The sequence below is a fragment of the Ursus arctos genome, unplaced genomic scaffold, assembly GCF_023065955.2.
Source record: "Ursus arctos isolate Adak ecotype North America unplaced genomic scaffold, UrsArc2.0 scaffold_15, whole genome shotgun sequence".
NCBI classification, from domain to species: Eukaryota; Metazoa; Chordata; class Mammalia; order Carnivora; family Ursidae; genus Ursus; species Ursus arctos.
In genome coordinates, this window is record NW_026622819.1 from 57,798,431 (window position 1) to 57,820,745 (window position 22,315).

Consider the following 22,315-nt stretch of genomic DNA (forward strand, 5'->3'; position numbering starts at 1 on the left):
ATCTTAACACAAAAATCCTTTAATGTATTCAGGTGTCCCAGGGTCCTAACTCCTCAAAGATGAAACTGCGTGGTGAAGGTCTTTCTAATCCTCACGGCTCCCAGCGTGGTATCTCAGAAGACACTTGGGAATGTTCGCAGATAAGGAACAGGAAGATCCCCGGCACCCTCACCTCCCGAGAATCTGCTTTCGCTCCCGGAATCAGGCCCAGGCGTGGAGCTTCTCCAATGGCCTTGGGACCAACCAGTTTTACAAATTATCAACATCTCCCCATTAGCTGTTGCAATATTAAATTGTGTGACTGGAAATGAATGAATAATCCCACGGGCAAGTGAGGGAGACCAAGCAGCGGGGATTTAATAACAAGTCCTGCCCTCTCTCCAAGCGGAAGGTCTTCCTAATTAAATATTAAAAATCTATCCACACAGCTACAGCAAAAAATTGCTTTTTCAGCAGCATCGCTTTGAGACCCTTCCTCCAAAGATCCAAGTGCTGTGGGAATGTCCTCTTGGGGACCCAGATGAGGGAGAAAGGGAAGCACCAGTGACAGGTACTGCTGGCTGCCAGGCACAGGTCTTTCCTACGTCTTGTCGCATTTGGTCCTCTTGAAGACCACGAGTTGTGGGTAAGATCACAGCCGAGTGGCCAAGTTGGCCTTTCAATCCAGTTCAGTGTGGTTATAAACTGAAAGGCTATAACACCACGGTTCAGAACACGGGTTTCAGTAGCAAGCAAACCTGGATTTGAGTGCTGGGTCTGCCATTTACTAACTGTGTGGCCTCGGGCAGATAACCTTACCTCTCTGAGTCTCAGCTTCTTTGTCGGTAACAGGGAAGCAGTGTGGGGCTCGCAGGCTTTGGGGAGGGTTCTGCGAGATCACAGACAGGAAGCCCTAGAGGCAGGCCTGGTACCTCAGAAATGCTTCTGAAATGTCAGCTGCTGTTCGGATCAAGGGAAGACTCCCTCCCCCCCCAACATTCCCTCTGCCCCCCAGTGTTTAGAAATGCCTTCACCAGAACGGAAGGCATCCTGTCCACCCCACTGCCTCTAGCCAGGCTGTGTGGTTTTTTTCTTCACAGGTTAGGGAGGCGTTGTTACGAGCTGTTTCACATCTAGTGAGCATATACTCCCCGCCAGCTGTGCTCCCATTTATTACCTCATTTAAATCTCACCAGAGCCCCGCAAAGCAGGGATTGTTCTCACCATTTCCCAGTGTTGAAACTGAGTTGACGAACTTAATGTGTTGCCAAGGCTACAAGCCGGAAGCACTCCGCCCTCACCTGCCTATAGCTTCCTGGGCTGCCCCTCAGAGGAAGCGCCCTGGGCTTTGGGCTCCACCCCACCCCCAGGCAGGGCTCCTGAGGTGCTCCCCATCTGTTCTTTAAGTCGATTTAAAAATACCCTTTTGGATTTCTTCTTATTAGAAATCTGTACCTCCTCATTGCAGAAAGTTTAGAAAATACACATAAGCAAAAAGAACATAACAGCCATTCACAACCCCAACCGTCGGTGGTAACTGCTAAAATGTGTATGTATATCTTAGAGATGATGGATAGATAGATAGTTCCTGTTTTACAAAACCTGCTTTTTTCCACTTCCAGGAATACTTTTGAGAGATCATTTGAAATGCGTCCTTCATCCTGGCCCCATTGCTTCCTACCTTCCTCGGCTTTTGCTTCAATTATTATGACACCTCTTTTGCGTATTTAATCTCCCCCTTTTAATTACAACTACCAGGACCCATTTCCCCAGCAGGGTACGGGCTAACTAAAGTAAGAATAAGGAGGAGTTTGCTGATCAGCTAGAGGCCTGGCAGTCCTGGGAGGTTTTCTCCAGCCTTATAGTACTCCTGATGCCACGGAGTCAGGTCTCCGGCCAAGCCAGACTGACCTTCAGCATTCTAAACAGGAATTACCAGGCCCCTTGGCATTCCAGCAGAAACTTCAAATACCTCAAACTGTGGATTTTATTAACTGATACAGAGAAACAGACTTTCTTCCCTGTCCCTACTTGCGGAAAGCTGGGCCTGAACCTAAGGTCTCGGGCCTCTTTGATTAATGGAGACTCTCCATCGCAGTGAGCCGGCACGGAGAGGAGGGGTGCAAAGCCATCAGGCAAAGAACTGGCCCTGCCTAGCCATTCTTCGTGAGGTCCCCACAGGTCAGAGGGGCCAAAGACATCTCTGCTGTCTTATGATTAATATCAGCTCTCATAGGGTGATTAATGGTATAACTCATAACTCTCCACCGGCTTCTCAAAGCAAGAAAGCCTTCTGTACTGTACTTGTTTTGCTGTTTACCACCTCAAAACCCTGCTAACAGAGACCCCAAGACCCAGCACAATACAGTCCGTGTCCGCCTCACACTCCTCCGTCCCTTGTTCACCGTGTCCCTGCCTCCAGACAAAGGGACACCTTCTCTCTTGCCCTGCAGCAGGCTCTCTCCTTCCCATGGGGGAGTCCTTGCAGAGGCTGCTCCCCCCCTCACTCTGCACCTGGCCGTCCCCCTCTTGTCCTTGGCTCAGCATCTGGGCTGCCGCAGAGGAGCCCTGTGCTTACAGCTAGGTCCTCCTGTTTCAGTCCACGTGGCATTCCTCCAGAGCATTTCAGTCAACTGTAATTCAGACGTTTCTTACCTGATAGCTGCCCGCACCCAGGGACACACATAGCACCCCCATTCTTGTTTGATTTGATTGGCCAGGACTGGCCACGTGATCGTACCTAACTTCAGAGGGGTTGGAAGTACAACCAAACACGCACACGGGAAGGAGGAGAACCAGAAATAGGCGGTGACAGGCACTAATGACCACCACATGTCATGTTTTGTTTGGAAAAAAAGTATTATTCCACGAAAACAACATCACAACAAATACAACTAAACACCAAGGGCACTAGACTAGACTTCCTAGGACCATCTTCACAATGAAACAAGCAGCATCTACTTACCATTATCCCACTCAAAATGTCATGTTTTTAACCATAACATTGAAATTATCAGAACAATCCATACACATAGCTTTAAACGTATTTCAAACACTAATGAGCTATAAGGTGAAAAGGAAAGTGTGCTTCCTTGCCCAGTCTCCCCACCCCATAATCCCGTGGAAGTGATCATTATAGACAAGGTGTTTCAGGATTTGAGATGCTGGTGGGGAGGTCTGGGAAGGCTTCATGGAGAGGCATGACTAGAAGCTATTTGGGCTTCCACGGGGCACCTGGGTGGTGCAGTCGTTAAGCGTCTGCCTTCGGTTCAGGGCGTGATCCCGGTGTTCTGGGATCGAGCCCCACATCAGGCTCCTCCACTGGGAGCCTGCTTCTTCCTCTCCCACTCCCCCCTGCTTGTGTTCCCTCTCTCGCTGGCTGTCTCTCTCTGCCAAATAAATAAAATCTTAAAAAAAAAAAAAAAGAAGCTATTTGGGCTTCTTAAATGTGAGATTTAATTTTCAAAGACTCCTATGATCCAACTTAAGCTTTATAGTAAGGCACTTTGAGACTCATATGATGAGAAATACTGCTGTCTCACAGCAAGGAATTTAGAAGGGTTAGGAATTCCAAGCCAGAGCTCCAGTCTGGAAAGTTCCATCAAAGGATCACTGTAGGCTTACTGGTTGCCACCCACCACTCCTCAGATTAAAAAGCTTCAGAATCCTGTGACCCACTAATGGATTCTGCGATAATTAATCCTCGCTCATGCATCCTCTTAAACTACAAAAGCCTTCCAGCTGGCCACCCTGGCTGATAGAATAGTAGATGGGCTCTCGGGAGTTGCACCCTGCTCACACAAGCAGAGACACCCATTAGGAAACTCAGTCTCAGCTCTCCCCACCAAGTGAGGAAGGGACTTTATTGAATGCCTTCATCGCACCAGGTACTTCCTCTGCAGTGGTTCCTTGGATCCTAACAGACTGGGAGATGGGTGCTGCTGTGCCCGTTTCGCCACTGAGAACACTGAGTCTTGCAGGCTGGAAAGTTGACTCGCTCAGGCTCACCAGCTGTTGAGCTTCAGAGCTGGGATTCAAGCCTGACTGTTTTGACTGCAAAGCTCACCCTCACTCCCCTCCACTCCGAATTCTTAATTCGGCTCCCTACCACCTTCCCCAGCCACCCTGTTTAGGCCGATGTCTCCCATGAGTCTTTTCCGTCTAGTCCTGCTAGACAAACAAACAAAACCCTGCTTTGTTTTCATTCACAGTACACATCACCACCTCTGTTCCATGCTTTGTTCTCCACCTTTCGCTGCCTTGTCGCCAGCGTCTACAAGAGTGACTGTAGGCACTTGGTGATTATTTGTTGAATGAGTGAACATGCCGTGAAAAGAACACTGACCTGAGTTGAATCCTGCTCTGCCAGGAATCCAATGTGTGACCTTGGACAAGTCCAGTTCACTCTCTGGGCCCCAGCAGCCACATCTGTGAAGTCGGAGGGCAGGATAAAAGCATCTCTTTGTAACTCGTACGCTCTGTGACTTATGCAGCCTGTCACCCAGAGCAAAGGCTGCTTTCATGCTCAGGAAAGGGAAACAAGATTGGAAATGCTAAATGGATGGCAGAGAGCTTGAGGCAGGGGAGGCGGGCAGGGGTCCCTTGAGATCATTTGGTGTCTGCCCTCCTCAGACTGGGCTCTGAAATGCTCAAGTGCAGAAGTGCGGGAAGCTTGAATACAGGAGTTTGGCCCCTGACTTGCTGAGACACAGCAACAACCACAAAGACACGGGACTGGGCCCAGGGGTGGCCCCTAGGATGGTCCCTTATGCCAGCAAGCATCTGACTCTCAGTCCGATGACGAGAGTCGTCTTTGCTCTTTTACTTAGCATCCGTGGGTTCAGGGAGGTCTCACACGATCTCTTGATTCCATTTCTTCTAATAAAATGGGAAAATTAATATTGTCCCTTTCCTCTCTGAGCCTCAGTTTTCTCATCTGTGAAATGGGAACAATATAACACTTCTTTCGCAGGAGCTGTGTGACGTGAAAAGTGGTTGAGTAGACTAGAAAGCTGAAATGTACTGAACCAGAAGCCATAGATCTACCCCATTCTCGCTACATCTAAGGACACAGCCTGAAACTGTACAGAGGTCCTCTCTAATCACAGGGTATCCACTTTGCTCCACGTTGCTTGGGACCCAAAAAATGAAATTAGATTATCACAAAACACACGAAAGTCACTTGGAAAAACATGGTATGGGGTAAGGGAAAGGGGCAGTTAAACTTGGCTCACAGACAGAAGCAGGTGATATAAATGAGTGATAATGGAAAACTGTCCCTTGGTCTTAGTTCTGGGGAGGTAATAGGGAGTAGTGGGGATTGTGGTTTACTAGACAGCACATGCCACGTCTAAAGCAAGCAGCCACTCCTCAGCTCCAACCAATTGTTGCCATGTGATAATGTGATAATGCAGGCCGACACAGACATAATTCTGATTTCTAAAGAGAAGCCAAAAATCCATATTTTATGTGAAATAAATGTTGTCAAAATTCACATTTAAAAGAAGTGAAACAACAACTGTATCCTGTGGGCTGCCAGACTGTGATTTCTAAACTAAACTGTCAAACGACAGAATTAGCCACTAAAATTAGCCAAATACTTCCCAGATATTCTCTTGGCTGCTTTCTCGGGACTCTGTATTTCCCACTTAGCTTCTTGTAGTTCTACTCACTTAGAGCAAACAATGAGCACTTACTTGGCACCTACTATGTGCAAAGTGGATATGGACATCATGGAAGGAGTGCGACACCAAACATAAACACAAAACAAAAGCAGGCACAAAAGATAGTCTCTCCACCCGTACCCTACCCCACCCCACTCCCGTAAATGAAATCCTCAACACACAAACGTAGGTTCTGACACCTGCTGGGGATGATTAGAGACAGTAAGTGCCTCAGGAGTTTGGACGGAGAGAGCTTTCCCTGTGGTGTCTGCGAGAGCTGTCCAGAGGAGATGGCTCTCAAGGCAGGTTTATTTTTATTTATTTATCTTATTTATTTATTTATTTATTTATGTATTTATTTATTTATTTTTAATGATTTTTTATTATATTATGTTAGTCACCATACAGTACATCCCCGGTTTCCGATGTAAGGCTCGATGATTCATTAGTTGCGTATAACACCCAGTGCACCATGCAATGCGTGCCCTCCTTACTACCCATCACCGGTCTATCCCATTCCCCCACCCCCCTCCCCTCTGAGGCCCTCAGTTTGTTTCTCAGAGTCCATAGTCTCTCATGTTTCATTCCCCCTTCTGATTACCCCCCTTTCTTTATCCCTTTCTTCCCCTACCAATCATCCTAGTTCTTATGTTCCATAGATGAGAGAAATCATATGATAGTTGTCTTTCTCTGCTTGACTTATTTCACTTAGCATTATCTCCTCCAGTGCCGTCCATGTTGTAGCAAATGTTGAGAACTCGTTCTTTCTGATGGCTGAGTAATATTCCATTGTATATATGGACCACAACTTCTTAATCCAGTCCTCTGTTGAAGGGCATCTCGGCTCCTTCCACGATTTAGCTATTGTGGACATTGCTGCTATGAACATTGGGGTGCATATGGCCCTTCTCTTTACTACGTCTGTATCTTTGGGGTAAACACCCAGTAGTGCAATGGCTGGATCATAGGGTAGCTCAATTTTTAACTTTTTAAGGGACCTCCGCACTGTTTTCCAGAGTGGCTGTACCAACTTGCATTCCCACCAACAATGTAGGAGGGATCCCCTTTCTCCACATCCTCTCCGACAATTGTTGTTTCTTGCTCAAGGCAGGTATAAAGGGTGGCTGAAGTTGGGATCAGCTGATGACATGCTCTGGCAGAGACAGAGGACTGTGGCTATTGCAGTAGACCCATGCTAGGTAGTTGTGGGCACTTGTGCTGGGGAAGCTGGACTTTATCCTGAAGATTCCTCAGGAGGGAGCTGGTAGGTGGTAAAGGGGCCAAGCTGATGGAAGGGGACCCCCTTATCCTCCTGCATCTCCAGAATGAAGAGTCTGGGCCCGGGCTCCAGAGGCCCCTCCAGGTCTGACTTGTCACTTCTTGTGTTTTGACTCAGAGCATGTAGAATAGACAAGCAGGACAGAGCTTCCCCTGACAGCCTCTTGCGGGCTGCTTCCTCGGGGCTGGGGGAGACGCCTTCACAGTAATGAGCTGGATCCTGAAACAATTCAGAGAGGCAGCGGGGCTTTGAAACAGGCAGTGTTTCCTTTTTTTATGATGGTTTCATTTTACATTTTTATTGGCTCTCCACTGATTGCTCTCGGGCTCTCTGACGGGATGTGAGATGCGCTGACATTTATAGAAATCAATACATTAATAAATCACGAAGTTCATAATGTCTGATTTGCTTCTAAATGAGACAGAACTATTATCACCATAAAGTTGCACATAAAATATGCCCAATTGTGATGTATCGTATAGTCTAATCAAAGGCATTTGAGTGAATAACCTTTCCCCAAAAGAAGGAAACAATCAAAGCTGAATAACGTCATTAATAATTCAAGGTATGTCTGCCCAGGCTTCATTTATTAAGTGCACAGTTAAGAGGCTTCCGAGCCGAGTCCTGCAGATGACACCTTGCCATCTTCTCCCTGCCTCTGGGCAGGCAGGCATCCGCTCTCCGATGAACTGGCTGCAGTCCTTGCATTTGGCAGTACGCGTCGCAGGCGAGGGTAATGTCCAATTCTCTTCTCCAGCTAAGAAACGGACCAAAGCAATACACACGTTGACTGTCTGGGTTATTAAGGGCAGAGGACATGGAGCCATGTAATAACTCTAGGGGAGAAGAGGCAGGAGATTTTCTCAGTGACGGTCAGTTATTGTACCTATTGACTTAGTACTCCAGGCCCTGCGTTTCTGGGGTCCACCACTCACAGGCGCTCCGCCCTCTTCCCTGGCAATCTGCAGACTGAGTGCTCCACACTCTTTCCACGCTTGTGTTTGCTTATGTCCACTGCAGTTAATACAGAGTGATACTCACGTTAGCCAGTTAGTGTCCAAACCGAGCTGGCAACTGGGTGCTTTTCTGACAGAGCAAATCAGAAAACAAACAGATCTCCCTACATGGAAGGGGAGCACACTTAATTAACTAGATCCATCAGAAAAGGTATAATCATGACCTAGAAAGTATCTACAGACTTGATTGTTGGATTCTGCCTTTGAGAATCACCCGTAAAATCATGGACATAACACACTATTCGATAGAAATAACATTTTGCAGTACCTACTATGTGCAGGGAGCATTTTACATATCTTATCTCCTTTAGACTCACAATTACGAGGTGGGTATGATTAGAGCCGCAATGAGTCTAATAACCCTATACCGCCTAGGGACAGTGAGCTGATTAGATCAATCCTAAGACTCTCACCGTGCTCTCGGAGCTCACCAAGACAGGCACTTACTACGAGGACACATTAATACTGAATTCCAGCAAAAGCTCACTTGGCCAATCTCTGTTACTTCCTCACTTGTGATTATTCCGTATGGTGTACAGAACTTTATTTTCACAATAACAGCAGCGCAGAGGTTGATTTGGTTGGATGGTAGAGGATAGCCCACTTGATGGATTTGGTTGTCAGGCCCTGAGCACACTAATTCGGGATAGCTAGGCATATGCCAGCGATGCTGACCTCGCAGCAGGGATGTGACAGAGCCGGCTCACACCCACAGACCGCGGGCTCCACTTCCCAAATTCACCTCCAGTGACTTCACGACGACAGCCTGGTGGGAATATTTGCACCAAAGAAACTGGAAAATGGTGTCAATCAGGCCTGCCCCCCACCCCCAAATGCCAGTTGTTAAACATCCAGCAGCCCGCTGAAGCAAGCCCTCGGCTTGGAAACCATCACCTGGCAAGTTGTCAAGTTAGCTGGAAAGTGATGAACTACTCTTCAAAAAGCAGGCTGTAAGACAAGCTTTTCACACCTGAGCCTGACCTGGATCCACTGAGTTTCCACGAACGAGAAAATTCTGTGCCTACCTGAGAGAATTCCTACTCACGGGGCAATTTTACTTTTCCTTTGAGTGATTATTTTTGACCTCTCTCTGCACTTTCATATTTCCATCTTAAAACAAGCAGTTCCCCTCCCCATGGATACTCCTCCCTCCTTCTTCCTCATTTGCAGTGAATTGACATTTTAGCTTCTCAGTCAAGAGGAGCAACAAAATCCCATCTCTGTAATCCTCTTATTTCCTGCAGAAATATTCAAGACTCACTGATCCTGTGCAACGTGTCCTCCGTCCCCAGCCCAGGGCACCCACCACTCACGAACTGGCCATCTCCATGTGCTGGAACTTCAGAGCAGTGGACAGCTGAGACCAAAGGAGAAATGGGGGGAGGTTCCCCACTGCCTCTTGAATTCGAGCTGGTGGCAGGATTCGGGTCTCATGGGACTCATTGCTCCCTAGAGTTGTGGAGACTGCTGGTGCCACCTAAGTAAGTCATCCAGGACACTTTTTCCAGATACAGAGGTCCACTTAAAACATCATCTAGAGATTTCCACCTGTGGCTGAGACTCTGTAGTGAACCTGGCATTTCTACTTCGCAGCCTGGCTTCGCTGGACTGAAATGTTGCTTTGGAGGCAAAGGGACACGAGAGTCCCTAACGTATGTGGCCTTGCTCCCTGTCCTGAAACACCATTTAGGGTTCCTTCTTTCTGCTAATCCTGGGATCTACGTGTTTCACTTCATTCCAGAAGTGTCTTTGTTTTTTCAGTCTTGTTGGGAAATGTGTGAATTTCATGCTGTCACACGACAGAGTTGTGATTTATGTCACCGTCTGTGTAATGACTTTGTGGACTTTTAATAATTACAATATATTTCTGACCATTAATCTCTACTACCACCACCTTCCAAGGTACATCTGACACTCCCCTTCCCACACACCCCACCCAAAGTGATCTGAAGGCCACGTTCAAAAACACGCTCCTTTTGGGAGAAAGGTCAGAGAACTGAAATACACTATATATGGAAGAATTTTCAAGTCATTCGATCTGGAAAATCTCCCATCTAATGGAAGTAGCAGTACTCAAAGATTTTTTTGTAGGACTCTTTTTTTTTCCAGAAGATTTTCAGGACCGGGGTATAAATGAATGAGAAATGTATAAATTCAATTTTGCTTAAAAGGGGCAGGAGGGTTTCAAGATTAAGAGAACAAACGCTTGGAGCAAAACATGATTTGAGTTTTATTGAAGCAAGAAGACTGGAAAAAATGTCCAGAACACTCAGAAAATCTTTATCAAAGCTCAGCTCAGCACTCCCGGGACTCATCGTTAAGTTTATAAAATTCAGAGCTGATGAGTTGTGTGTGCTGTGTGCGTCTGAGTGAGTTTATGACTCACCTCCAAGCCCTGGCTGTAAGAATCTCAGCCTCCAGGATTACACTTCAAGACCAAATGGCACTTATCCTCCTGCGTACCAACCGCCCCCCCCCCACTGGCTCCATACAGACACCAACAAGGATCCTCGTCCCTGATTATAATGGGGTAAACTGTCAATCAAAAGATGGTGTTAAACTCATCCAGAATAAACGAATCCACCATGTCTAAGGGGAGGGAAAAGATCACATTTTCAAATGCCAGCATGCCGTCTCTAATACAGTCTTTAAATAACCAACATAGTTTAGGCGCCCTGAAAATGAACCAACTGGAAGCACTAGAAATGTGATTTCAAGAGACAGCATTCAATTTTATGCACACTGTCACCTAAATTATTTGCAGCTCAAGTATGTCATGCTCTTTAAATTTCCCTCTGGGTTCAGTTTACACGGCGTCCCACAGTTTTGATCTGTCATATTTTCCTTATCATTTAGTTCAAAACACTTTCTAATTTCCATGAGATTTCTTCATCCATCCATGGGTTACTTAGGAATTCGAACCGTATTGCTTGATTTCCAAACATTTGGAGATGTCCTCTTTTTTCCTTCTTCCCTTGATTTCTTGTTTAATTAGACTGTGGACAGAAAACATCCTGAATAATTTCAGTTCTAACTTTGTTGAGATTGGCTTTTATAACATTTGGTAAATGTTCTCTGCGCACTTGACAAGACTGTGTGAGAGCTGTGGCAGGTGGGTGAAGAATTTCACTGCTATCAATGCAGACACGTTTGTTAATTGCATTGCTCATATCCTCTACACCCTTATCGATTTTTTATCCGTTGCTGAGAGAGGAGTTTTGAAATCTCCAATTATGACTGTGAATTTGCGATTTCTCCTTTTCTCTGTTAGCCTTCGTTTTGTGTGTATTTGGAAACTAAGTTATTAGTGCATATTAATTTAGAATTGTTTTATCTTCCTAGTAGATGGCGTCTTCCTGATGATGCAAGCTCCTTCGTTCTCTCTAGCAAAGGTTCTTGTCTTAAAGTCTACTTTATCTGATGTTTAAAATTGCCGTGCCTGCTTTTCTTGATGTGTGTTTACACACTGTATCCTTTTCCAACCTTTCACCTCTACCTTTTCTGTGTCCTCAGGCTGGCAAACGGCACTGAGTTAGGGCTTGCTTTTTATCTGAGGCTTTCTCTCTTGCATTGAAGATTTTCTCTTGGTCGTTGTATTTCAGGTTTTACTGTGTTCCTCGGTGTGGTTTTCTTTGTGTTTATCTGCTTGGGTTTATGCTTCTTGAATCTGTGGCTTGATATCTGTGGCTCGATCTCGTTCATCCAGTTTTTTAAATGATCAGCTGTTACCTCTTCAAATATTGCTTCGACATCATTTTTTATCCCCTCCCTTTTAGGGACTCCAGCTACACGTATGTTAGAGCTTTTCTTCACGTCCAATATGTCTCTTCTTTGGTCTTGTCTGTATTTTCCATGTTTCTCTCTGTGTGTGCATCAGTCTGTGAATTTTTCTCTTGACCTATCCACCGAATCATTAATTCTCTCTTCATCTGTGCCCAACCTGCTGTTAAACTGACCTATTTAGTTGTCAATTCTGGATAATATATTTTTTTTAATTCTAGAACTTTTATATGTTCCAATTCTCTGGCGGAATCTCCATCTTTTTATTTTCCTGAGCATATTTCACCATTATTTTAAAGCCCACACTGGATAAATCCAACGTCTAGATCACCTGTGAATCTATGATTATATTCTGTCTTCTCTTGGTCCTGTCCTTTATATGCCTGGCAAATTTACAGTGAGCGGTGAGCATCAGAATACAAATGCAAACACTATCTGGCTGAGCCTTCAGCTTGCGCAAGGTAACTGAGGAGGGGCGGACAAACCCAATCCAAATGGGGATTGAGCTGTTTTGAGGCTGGATTTCCATCTTGGAGAGGCCTGATCTATTTCTAATGTGCTCTTGCTCCCAGAACGTAGTCCTTTAGGTGTCAGACTGAAAGCCTGAATGTTCACCAGGAACCCCCTGCCTAAAAGACCCTGACCTCCAGCAGCTACCCCATAACACTGTGAGCCTGCCAGGAGCTCTGTTCAGCTCTATAACCTTTGGGCTGTGGTTTTTGCTTAGTTTCCCTTGACCTCTGTCACTAATGATAGCTCAGGCTATTAGGTTCATGTCTGTGCTTCCCTCCTCTATGGCCCCTCCAGTCTTGGCCCCTTGAGCCCCGAATGCCTCAGTAGGTCTAATCCCATTTTTTCTTCCCAGATGCTGAAAGTTCTGCTACGCTCTTTGCTCAGTTTCTCAAGCTCACTTTCCATGCCACTTCTATAAATCAGCATATACTGTGAGATGAAAGCAGCATTGACCGTCAGGCTCACCTTAATGAGTTTTTCTTCCCTCCAGAATCATGGCTTCTAAAGATAGGATACCTTGTAGCTCTTTAATGGCTTCAAACAATGTGTTAGGTTTTTTTCTGCTCCCCACGACCACCACCCCCAGGCTTCGGGTATCTTCTTATTGTTGTTACTATGGTAATTTTTAAAAATTTTTAACTGATGCATTTTTTAAATCCTCCTTTTCCAGTTGTTCTCAGTGCAAAGTCAGTTCTGCTACAGGCGAGCTCACCACTCCTGGGCCTTTTGGCTTCTGTATCATTGCATATGCTATCCCCTTATTCCCCTTTTCCTTGAAGACTTAAAGGCTTAAAGGCTTTCCTTGAAGACTTAAAAGACACCTCCCCTTGAAGCCATCCTTGTCACCCCTTCCAATGCTGTGCCATCCAGGTGACATTCGTTAAGAGCTTCCTCTTCTTGGTTCCCAAGTGTCTTAGCCATATCCACACCTCTTGCTACTTGGCACGATTTGCCAACGAAGCATTCCAGACCAGTGTTCCATAGCATCCTACAAATAGGAATATTATATTTGGCCCACGCTGTATGTTTCCAATGGTAAGGCAATTGATAACAGCTGAGAATCAGGATACAATTTTTTAATTGTAGCATTTCCTGAGAAAAATCTAAAGATCTGGACATAGCAACAACCGGCTGTGTGAGAGCTATTTCCCTTTTACGGGGCAATGACTCGCCCGTCCTCTGTCCCTATCAGTCTCTCCAGTGGTATACCCGCACCTGACTCATCTCAGTTACCTACCTACTACTGTTGGCATTTGAGTTTGTAATCCTGGTCTGTGTGTGTGTCTCCCCACCAGTGGGAGAGCTCCATATGGACAGATGGTACGTCTTTTCACCTCTCTCCCAATGCCATCCCTGGCATGGCAGCGATGGTCAATCCATATCTGTAGATATGCCTCTAAAAAAATGCTACCTAAGTGTTTTTAGGGCTGTGAAACTATTCTGTGAAACTATCCTGTAGTGGTGGATATGTGACATTATACATTTGTCAAAACCCATAGACGTGTACCACACAAAGGATGAATTCTAATGTAAACTATGGACTTTAGCTAAAACTATTTCAATCTTGGTTCTTGGGCTGTAACGAACATCCCACATCAGGGCAAGATGTTAATGCTTAGTGGGAACCATGAGGAACGATGCATGGGAACTCTGTATTTTCTGCTCAACTTTTCTATAAACCTAAAACTGCCCTAAACTTCCTCTATTGGAAAAAGTAAATGAATGTAAATGCTATTAATCAGAGTGATAAAAGAAGGCAACTAAATCCGGCAAAACAAGCTTCTCCCAGGGGATTCAGGTCAGGGCACAAGAACAAAAATAGTTACCGGGGGATACTCACCTATACCACCACTTTTAGGGACAGCAGAAAATAAGCCACTGCTGTCTGGGGATGTGCATGGGGAGTGACCAAAACACACTTAAAGTGATGGCTGGCCTGGCTTACACACTCTTGGTCAGGAGTGATAGAAGGACAGGAGGAAGTTCAAAGAATAGCCTACAGAGGAAAAACCAAGCTGACCCCCAGAAAGACCCCAAAAGGTCAGCAGGAGAGCAGCAAGTAGAGCCCCCCCCCCCATTTCCTGCTCTCTGGGACCTGGACCCACTCAGCTCCATCGTGCCATGGGAGATTTTCCAGATCTGATGATTTGTCTTATATTTTATATTCAGCCTAACAGGGGGCTTCCCCTGCATCCACTGCTCACCCGTCCTAATGCGCTGATCAGTTTTTTTCAACAGCCCTCCTTTTTTTTTTCCCCTGCATCTTACTTATCAGGCTCAACAAGGGAAGAGAGAAGCAAAGACTTGTAGATTGTAAGCTCTGGCAGAGCAGGGAACAAAGCTGTTTCATTCACTGAAATACACAGAGCAGATTCGTCATTGATTGTTGAATAAGCAAATACAGAATCCTACAAAAGGCGCAGCTTCGAATTACAAAGTAACGGAGGGGGACAACGGGGCATGTGTTGTGAAGGGTGCCACAGAAGTCACTTTTCAGTCAAACATGCGGGTATTTCCAAGGACCCATCCACATCCATGCATCCTCTGGCCCATGCCATCCCATCTCTCTTCAGGCTGCATGGCTGCATGGCTGCGGGCATGCTCAGTGAGCCCCCTGCTGGGAGCCGTGGGCACTGCGAGCTGACCCATTGCTCTTGCCTGTTCTGACCGTGGGAAAAGGATAGGGAGAAGGTCAGTCAGCTCTGCTGCAAGATCTCTTTGCATAGGTCGAGCTGGACAGTGACCTGGAGACCCTCAGAGTGCAATCTCCATGGAAAATAAGGAAAATAAGTATGTTTTTTGTGGGTTTTTGGGTTTTTTTTTTGTGGGTTTTTTTTTTTTGATGAATGGATTTGGTAAAATGTTTTCTTACTTTTTCCTAGACATCGCCTGGTGGTATTACCAGTATCAGAGAGGTAAAAAAGTTTAACTTGACTGCTTTGGTCACATTACTTTCAAAAGAAGAGCTTCTTAAGTATATTGTGCAATTAGTCTACTCACTCACCAGTTTTCTCTGCCCCTTGTTAGAAACCCCACCTAGATAGAAACAGTTGGAAACATGCTTTAGAGACAAGTTATAGGAAAAGTTTTGCTCCCACTAAGAAACTGATATGTTTCTTTCTCTCATGGACAACAAGATAAATGGAAAAGCTCAGAGCCAGTTTGTGGCTCAAGTGTAGTCACTGCTTGGAACAAATGACCTGAATTTCTAAGTTCTCTTGTTCCCCATGGTCTTGACTTCCTAATCTAATCAACATTTTCTAGGGCAGTTTTTTCTTATTACCTTATCTCTTTATTTTATTATATTTATTTCATATAATCAGTTTTAAGTCCTTTGTGAAGCAAAGCGGAATGTGTTTAAGTAAACAAATAGTGAGGGAGAGAAAGGCTTGCTGGCTGGGTGGTGAGTGAGGTAGGACAAGGTAAGAAAGTGGGAGGTAAGCAGGCAGAGATCAGGAACCAAAAACTCAAATGCCTATGCAGTCAGGAAAGTAGCCTAAATGAATTAAGTGAGCCACAGGTGAAAAGGGGGAGCACTAGAGGCTTTGGCCCCCCAAAGGGAATAGCTCAGTTCTTGTAAACTATTGCTTTGTGAGAATTTGAGACCAAAGATGTCAGATAATCCCATTTTCCAAGAGAAATAAAAAATCCTATTTAAGCCAACCTCTCAACTTTAAATATTGGCAGTTAATTCAAAAAAAAAAAAAAAAAAAACAACACCATATTTTGTAGACCAAACAAGACCTATCTTTGGGCTGCATTCCATGTCAAGGGCTACCATTTTGTAATGTCAAAACCAGATGGGTGATTATAAAATCTAACCCAGGGATCCCGAGATGGATTGACTATTTTCTAGTCCAGGGAGAAGGACGTCATCATGGTCAGGGTTTTTGACCATCGTCATGGTCATGGACCTAACAGAGGAGACACCTCACTAGTGAGGAGACCAAAGGCTCGGGTCCTCCTCCAGCTCATAGTCTGAGGATCTGACTTGTACACTAGCACAGAGCTTGTCAGGAGCAGAGCTCCGAACGTTGCAAACTTTGTAACATTGGTTACAGACCAATTTGAGTCTGTGCTTGAAGGAAGAGGAAGCCGGTGTAGGGGCACGTGGAAGCCAGATCTATAAAAGAGACCCTGGACTGGCAGATTCGAGGTCCCGTTCTTTCATGGACTGGCTGTGTGACTCAGGCAAAGCCATGTAGTGACAGACTTGGAAGAGATCTCCTGGGTCAGAAGGCCTTAACCTGGGCTCCATGTGTTTAAAATATCCAGGACCTAACTACAAGTACAGAAAAATGCCATAATCAGGTGCAGTTTCTTTTTCTGAGGGTCTAAAGCTTTCATCCCCCATTCAGAAGAGTCTGTGACCTCAACAAATAAGGACCATCTTCTCCAACTTACCCTTCAGTCTGGGAATGTCCTGCTCTAAATCCCCTGCAGTTGGTTAGTCTATCTTGCTCTCACTACCCACAGTAATAGACAATTCATCACTGTTTAAGATGCTCATGGTTAGAAAATCCCTTTATCGAGGGGGCGCCTGGGTGGCACAGCGGTTAAGTGTCTGCCTTTGGCTCAGGGCGTGATCCCGGCGTTATGGGATCGAGCCCCACATCAGGCTCCTCCGCTATGAGCCTGCTTCTTCCTCTCCCACTCCCCCTGCTTGTGTTCCTTTCTCGCTGGCTGTCTCTATCTCTGTCGAATAAATAAATAAAATCTTAAAAAAAAAAAAAGAAAGAAAAACCCCTTCTCTGTTAGGACACCCATCTTTCTAATATTCGGATGGAGAGGGTGATGGTCCCCCATGCCCCACCACGCACAAGGTTGTAATGGGACAACAGACATGAAAAGAGTTTACAGATTAAAAGCACTTAACCAACAGAAAGTATTCTAATTTATTCTTGTTATGTAGTTATCGCCATAGTATTAAATTTCTAGGTTACTTTTGATGTCTATCATCCAAACTCTGACTTAGCAACAGGCTCGCCATTACTTTTAATAACAAAAAATAATAATAAGCACTATTTTGCCTTGCTGACTCTTAACAGATCTCAAAAGAAACTGTCAAGGTGGCTCCCCACCTGTTAATTTTCTGTCTTCCTCTTCCTCCAATCAGGGAGCTGGGCAGCCCTCCTTCCTTTCCTGGGGCCACCTGGGCAGCACCCAGGGACTCCCTGGAGTGGGGGGAGGCAGGGTCAGTGCAATGGGAGGAATGTGGAAACCTCAGCAGCCCCTTCAGAAATTTCTTCAGAATGTATTTACAGTGGCTGGAACCAGACAAAGGCGGGGAAGGGAGAGCAGTCGTGAGGGAGGGGAATGCTGAGATGTGGGCCCTTCTAGAAGGTTGCCACGGGTGCAGACAACTTAGCGTCCTCCATTCACAGGTCGTGACACATGAGGGTCACAGTCAGCACAATTTTACAAAGGAATAGATTAAAATTGAGAACCGAGTACATCTCACATTAATAGGGGAAGGTGTTTAAGGAGACTTTTGCTCCAAAATATTTCATAAAATCTTCTTTTACATATATGTGTATACTGGATTGTGATGTAAGTTGTCGTTCTGCCTATGAAACACAGTAGAACCAAAAATTGGGAACCCCTGGTTTCAGGCATTCAGGCTACTTCCCGGCATCTTGAGCCCCAAAGACATGAATTTTCTTCAGTGACTGATGCTTCCGCAGCCTGACAATTAGAAGATGATGAAAAGCAAACCTGAAGCCAGGCTTGACAGTCAGCACCCCAATACTCAGATATTACGGAATCCGAATGGAAACCGATCCTGCTGCCCAGACAGCAAACAAATCATTTACTGATAAAGTCGATTTCTCCCTTAATGAAGTGGGCCTGATATTTGATATTTCAGTGACTACTTAGTGCGTTGATAATAACGGAGATGGTAAGTGCAGCTTATGAATCAGAAAGATTCTCTCAAACTTCCACAGAGACTTCCCTGATCTTGTGAAAAATTCGGTCGCAAGAAGATTAACAGAAAGGAGGCAATACTGCAAAAGAAGTCTTTTAAGCTTCTGCATAAGTTAAACTGGGAAAGATATACCAGACACCTGCAAAAATACATCATTTCTGTCTTCCTGGTTTACATTTTAATAGTTCACCTCTTCTCAGAGTTTTAAATATTTGTATTTTTCGAAATAAAACTGCTATCAAATCTAATACTGGGAGATTTAAACCAACGATTTTATTTCTATTTTAAAATGAGCTGAAAATATATGTGAATATTCTGAATTAGATTTATGTGGGGGGAGTTGTTTTTTGGGGAGAATGGCCCTTTGATTTACATAGACATGCTGCAGTGCTTAGGTAATTGCTATTTAACTTGTTAGCTGCAAACATAACAGTAATTAAAGGCTCTGTAAGAATGACAAAGAAATCGGTCACTTGTAGCTATACAACAGTATAATCGGAGAAGAATCTTATTTATATTGAATAATCTGCCCTACTCCCAGGAGGATAAGGTGATACCTGTTGCCCAACACATAAGATGACCATTGGGAATTATTACCAAGTTCTTCTGCCTCTCCCTTGGAACCTTACCCAAATGTCCACTTCATTAGGGAAGATGTCCAAGATACAAACTCATTTTGACGGATTCCTTTTATACTGAGATCACAGTCTCAGAAGGAAAAACGACAATTGGAGAGAAAATCTGGTAGCAAGAGCTTGGCACTGACTGGAGAAATGTGCTCCGTGTTCAGCACTTGCTCATCCTGTTCTCTCAGACAGAAACGCAGCCTGTCCCCACTCTCCATGCTCAGGGGATGCGACGTGGTGTGTGTGCGTTCCCAGCAGCCTGCCCATCTCATCACTATTCTTGCCAGCCCAGATTTACAGTCGTTCAATATATGGATTTGGTAATGTCTGCATGACAACAACAGGCAGAGAAGGTTAGCTGACAATTGATTCTTGATTGGAGTAAATTTATAGAAAGCGTCTGGCAGGACCCGAAGGAAAACACTCATTTATCCTCCTGGGATGGTAAAACGTTGAAGCTTCCACTTATTTGGATTTTGTGATCCTTCAGTAGGCGGTGGGCAGATTTCTTGCTTTAATAGACTGACACTTTCTCAATAACTAATGCAAAATTACATTACATTGTCATACTTATTGGAGGAACAAAATGCTGCTTCAGACAACTGTTTTCTGAGCCCTTCGAATGCTTCAGAAGCTTTGACTTATATCAAGAGTTCCCATGTAAGTCATTTTCCTGTTATTTAAGAATATCTAATACACATTACAAAACAACACTGTAAAATACACTCGTGTTCTTAATATTTAACATGCCATGACTGGAACTTTGCTAAATTGTGTTAGCCTTCATCTAATTGTACCAAATGGTAAGACTTTGCTCTACCTTTTTAAGAGATTTGTTTCCCTTTGCTGTTTGGAAGCTGTTCATCATTCCACTCACTTACCTGTGTCTCTAGAATATTCACATGGTTCAACGGGCAGCAAATTGAATATGCAAAGAAGTTATTTTCAAAGAAAGGGAAATGTTTTCATATAGACTTGTTTTTAGCCCGTTTACCCTCATGTCCACTTGGAACGTGTTTCTCTCCATCCTGAAGCTCCCTCCCTGTGTGGTCTGACACAGCTGGACTAATGGCTGGACCGAGTGTGAGACAGAAGTGACGAGGCAGGAGGCGGGGGGCTCAAGGCAGAAAGGTCATTTGCACTGTGACCCCAGCCCACGACCCCATGTCCCAGGTCACAACACCACTCTTTTGACAGCCAAGACTATGGTCTGATGAGTGGCCCCTGAGGTCAGCCACTCCAACGCCATCTTCTCTGGTTCCAGATAAGATTGAAGATGAGTTGGAGATGACCATGGTTTGCCATCGGCCTGAGGGACTGGAGCAGCTTGAGGCCCAGACCAACTTCACCAAGAGGGAGCTGCAAGTCCTTTATCGAGGCTTCAAAAATGTAAGGCCCACAGGGCATCTGAAGGCCCAGGCAGGATTTCCCACCTGGAGCTAAGCTCTTCCAAATGCCAATGGGGCCCATCGGGGAGCTCTTCCATATATGTGGTTGTAAAAAAGAGGCCAATTCTCTAAAGGGGGCATGAGAGCAAGATCACCTGGCTAGAACGAAAGACTCCAGGCAAGAATGAGGCAGTCTCCATTGATGGGAAACTGGCCAGTAGCCCAGGAACTTCACAGGACGGCAGGCACCACCTTGGAGAATTCACCTTGGCCCAGCTTCTAGCCTTAGCATAACCCACTCATGCTGTCAGTATTGTCCATGCCCCAGAACCGATGGGACTTAGTTCTATGCTAACTGAGCTCATGGAGACTGATGTGTCAGCCTGATGCCCATGTATTCATTTGTCACATTATTTCCTATATTAAACCTCATGATAGCCTTGTCAGGAAGGTACTGTTAGCCCCATTTTACAGGTAAGGACATTGAGGATCAGAGACTAACTCTCTCGAAGCCACAAAGCCTAGAAGAGGCTGAGCCAGGATCCAAATCCAGGTCTTCGTAAGCCCAAAGCCCAAGCTCTTTCCACCTCACAGTACCCATTCTCTGATGATGTCTCATCATTTTGCAAAGCAGCTTCTGTCCTAAGGTGGGGCCATGTCCTGGCTACTCACTTGGAGACATGGAAGTATACAGGTGGTTTTCCAGTCCCTGCTCATCAGCGATAATGAGGAAACCCAAACCCCAAGGCTGGACCCAGTCTCCTCCTTCTGGGGTGGGCCCCCATCCCTCCCACTGACTCTCTCCCCTTCATGCAGGAGTGCCCCAGTGGTGTGGTCAATGAAGAAACATTCAAACAGATCTACGCTCAGTTTTTCCCTCATGGAGGTGAGTCTGATCTTGAAAAGATCCTTCCCAGCTCCCTCTCTGGTGAGCAGCCTTTTTCTTCCTCCAAGTTCATGCTTCTTGTTATCTCCTCCTCCTCAAGTTCAGGGACAACTGAGGGTAAGATTTTCCTCCCTTATTACGAGATATGGAGAGGAGAGATTAATAAAGCAATATCATGAAGTCTCATAACAGCTCTAGAAAGCAGGTACTGTACCATATGCTCAATGGGGCAACTACGTCTCAGAGAAGTTAAGCAATTCATTCAAGGTCACACAGCTAGTAAGGGGCAGAGCAGGATTCCATCTCATAAACATCTGATGAAAACCTTTGCCCTGTTGGTCCCACCATTGTGCCCCACACTCTCCATTCTTTCCCTCACAACAGCTGAGGCAAGGTGGAATTTTGAAAGAGAACTTTAAGAAATACCAGGGACTGTAGAAAGGAATGAATCCAAGAAGATGGAGGGAACATAAAGTTGTGCATCTGAGTCCAGGTTAGCGAGTGCGCCAGGCCCATGGCCACTGTGTTTCCATGCCTGACTCCTAAAGGAAGCTGCTCTGGCTCCATGGGCCTAGGACATCCGTGGCTCTCCCCATGGCTTCCACGTGTCACACACCACTTCCCTTCTGCCCCCAGCAGCTATCTCCTGCAGGACCCCTTCCCTGGGTCCTAACAAAATGGAGCTCCAAGTGTCCGAATATTTCTTGGGCTCCATTTCTCCTGGGCCTCTTCGGCAGCAGACAGGGCCCTCATAGGTGTGGGGACCTGGTAGAGGGTCCCTACCCAAGTTGCGGGGGTGGGGGGTGTGGCTTCACCCCACACAGGCCCCAGAATCACTGTTGTCGAGTTCTGTTGAGCCACAGTTTCCGGAGTTTTGATCATGTGGCAGGCGTGGTGGTGGTTTTGGTGATGTGACTATGTGAAAAGTTTAACACACTTTTTCAAAAATTCAGAGATATAGGTCTTTCTACATCCCTTTGTAAGGGACAGGAAAAAGGAGCTCAGAGATGTTCTGCTAGATGCCTGTGGTCACACAGCTGCATAGGGACAGAGCTGCCAAGCCACGCCCAGGTCTGTCTGCTCCCTCCTGGGTGCTCACTCCACGGCATAGCGCTACCACTCGGGACAGGGTCTTCTGCACACAGTTGCCATGTCACCCACCCACCAAGAATTACCCACGCAGGCGGGCAGGAGGGCATTTCTCCTGGGAAGGTTAGATGTAGGGCTAAGGGCCTGTCTTTGCTCTGAGAACTTCCCAC

The 22,315-nt window shown here is 45.6% G+C and overlaps 1 protein-coding gene across 5 annotated transcripts in view; it reads left to right on the plus strand.

The window, feature by feature from the left end:
• KCNIP1 (potassium voltage-gated channel interacting protein 1) overlaps positions 1–22,315 on the plus strand; it is a 332,036-nt gene that overhangs the window by 298,726 nt on the left and 10,995 nt on the right. For 2 of the 5 annotated variants that reach the window (XM_044388572.3, XM_044388573.3), the window contains exons 2-4: positions 15,113–15,145; positions 20,047–20,171; positions 20,987–21,056. In XM_044388572.3, coding sequence (XP_044244507.1) covers positions 15,113–15,145; positions 20,047–20,171; positions 20,987–21,056 — 228 coding nt within the window. Of the gene's footprint in view, positions 1–15,112; positions 15,146–20,046; positions 20,202–20,986; positions 21,057–22,315 lie in introns of those variants that run through there. The other 3 variants (XM_026510954.4, XM_044388574.3, XM_044388575.3) reach the window with 2 other exon arrangements.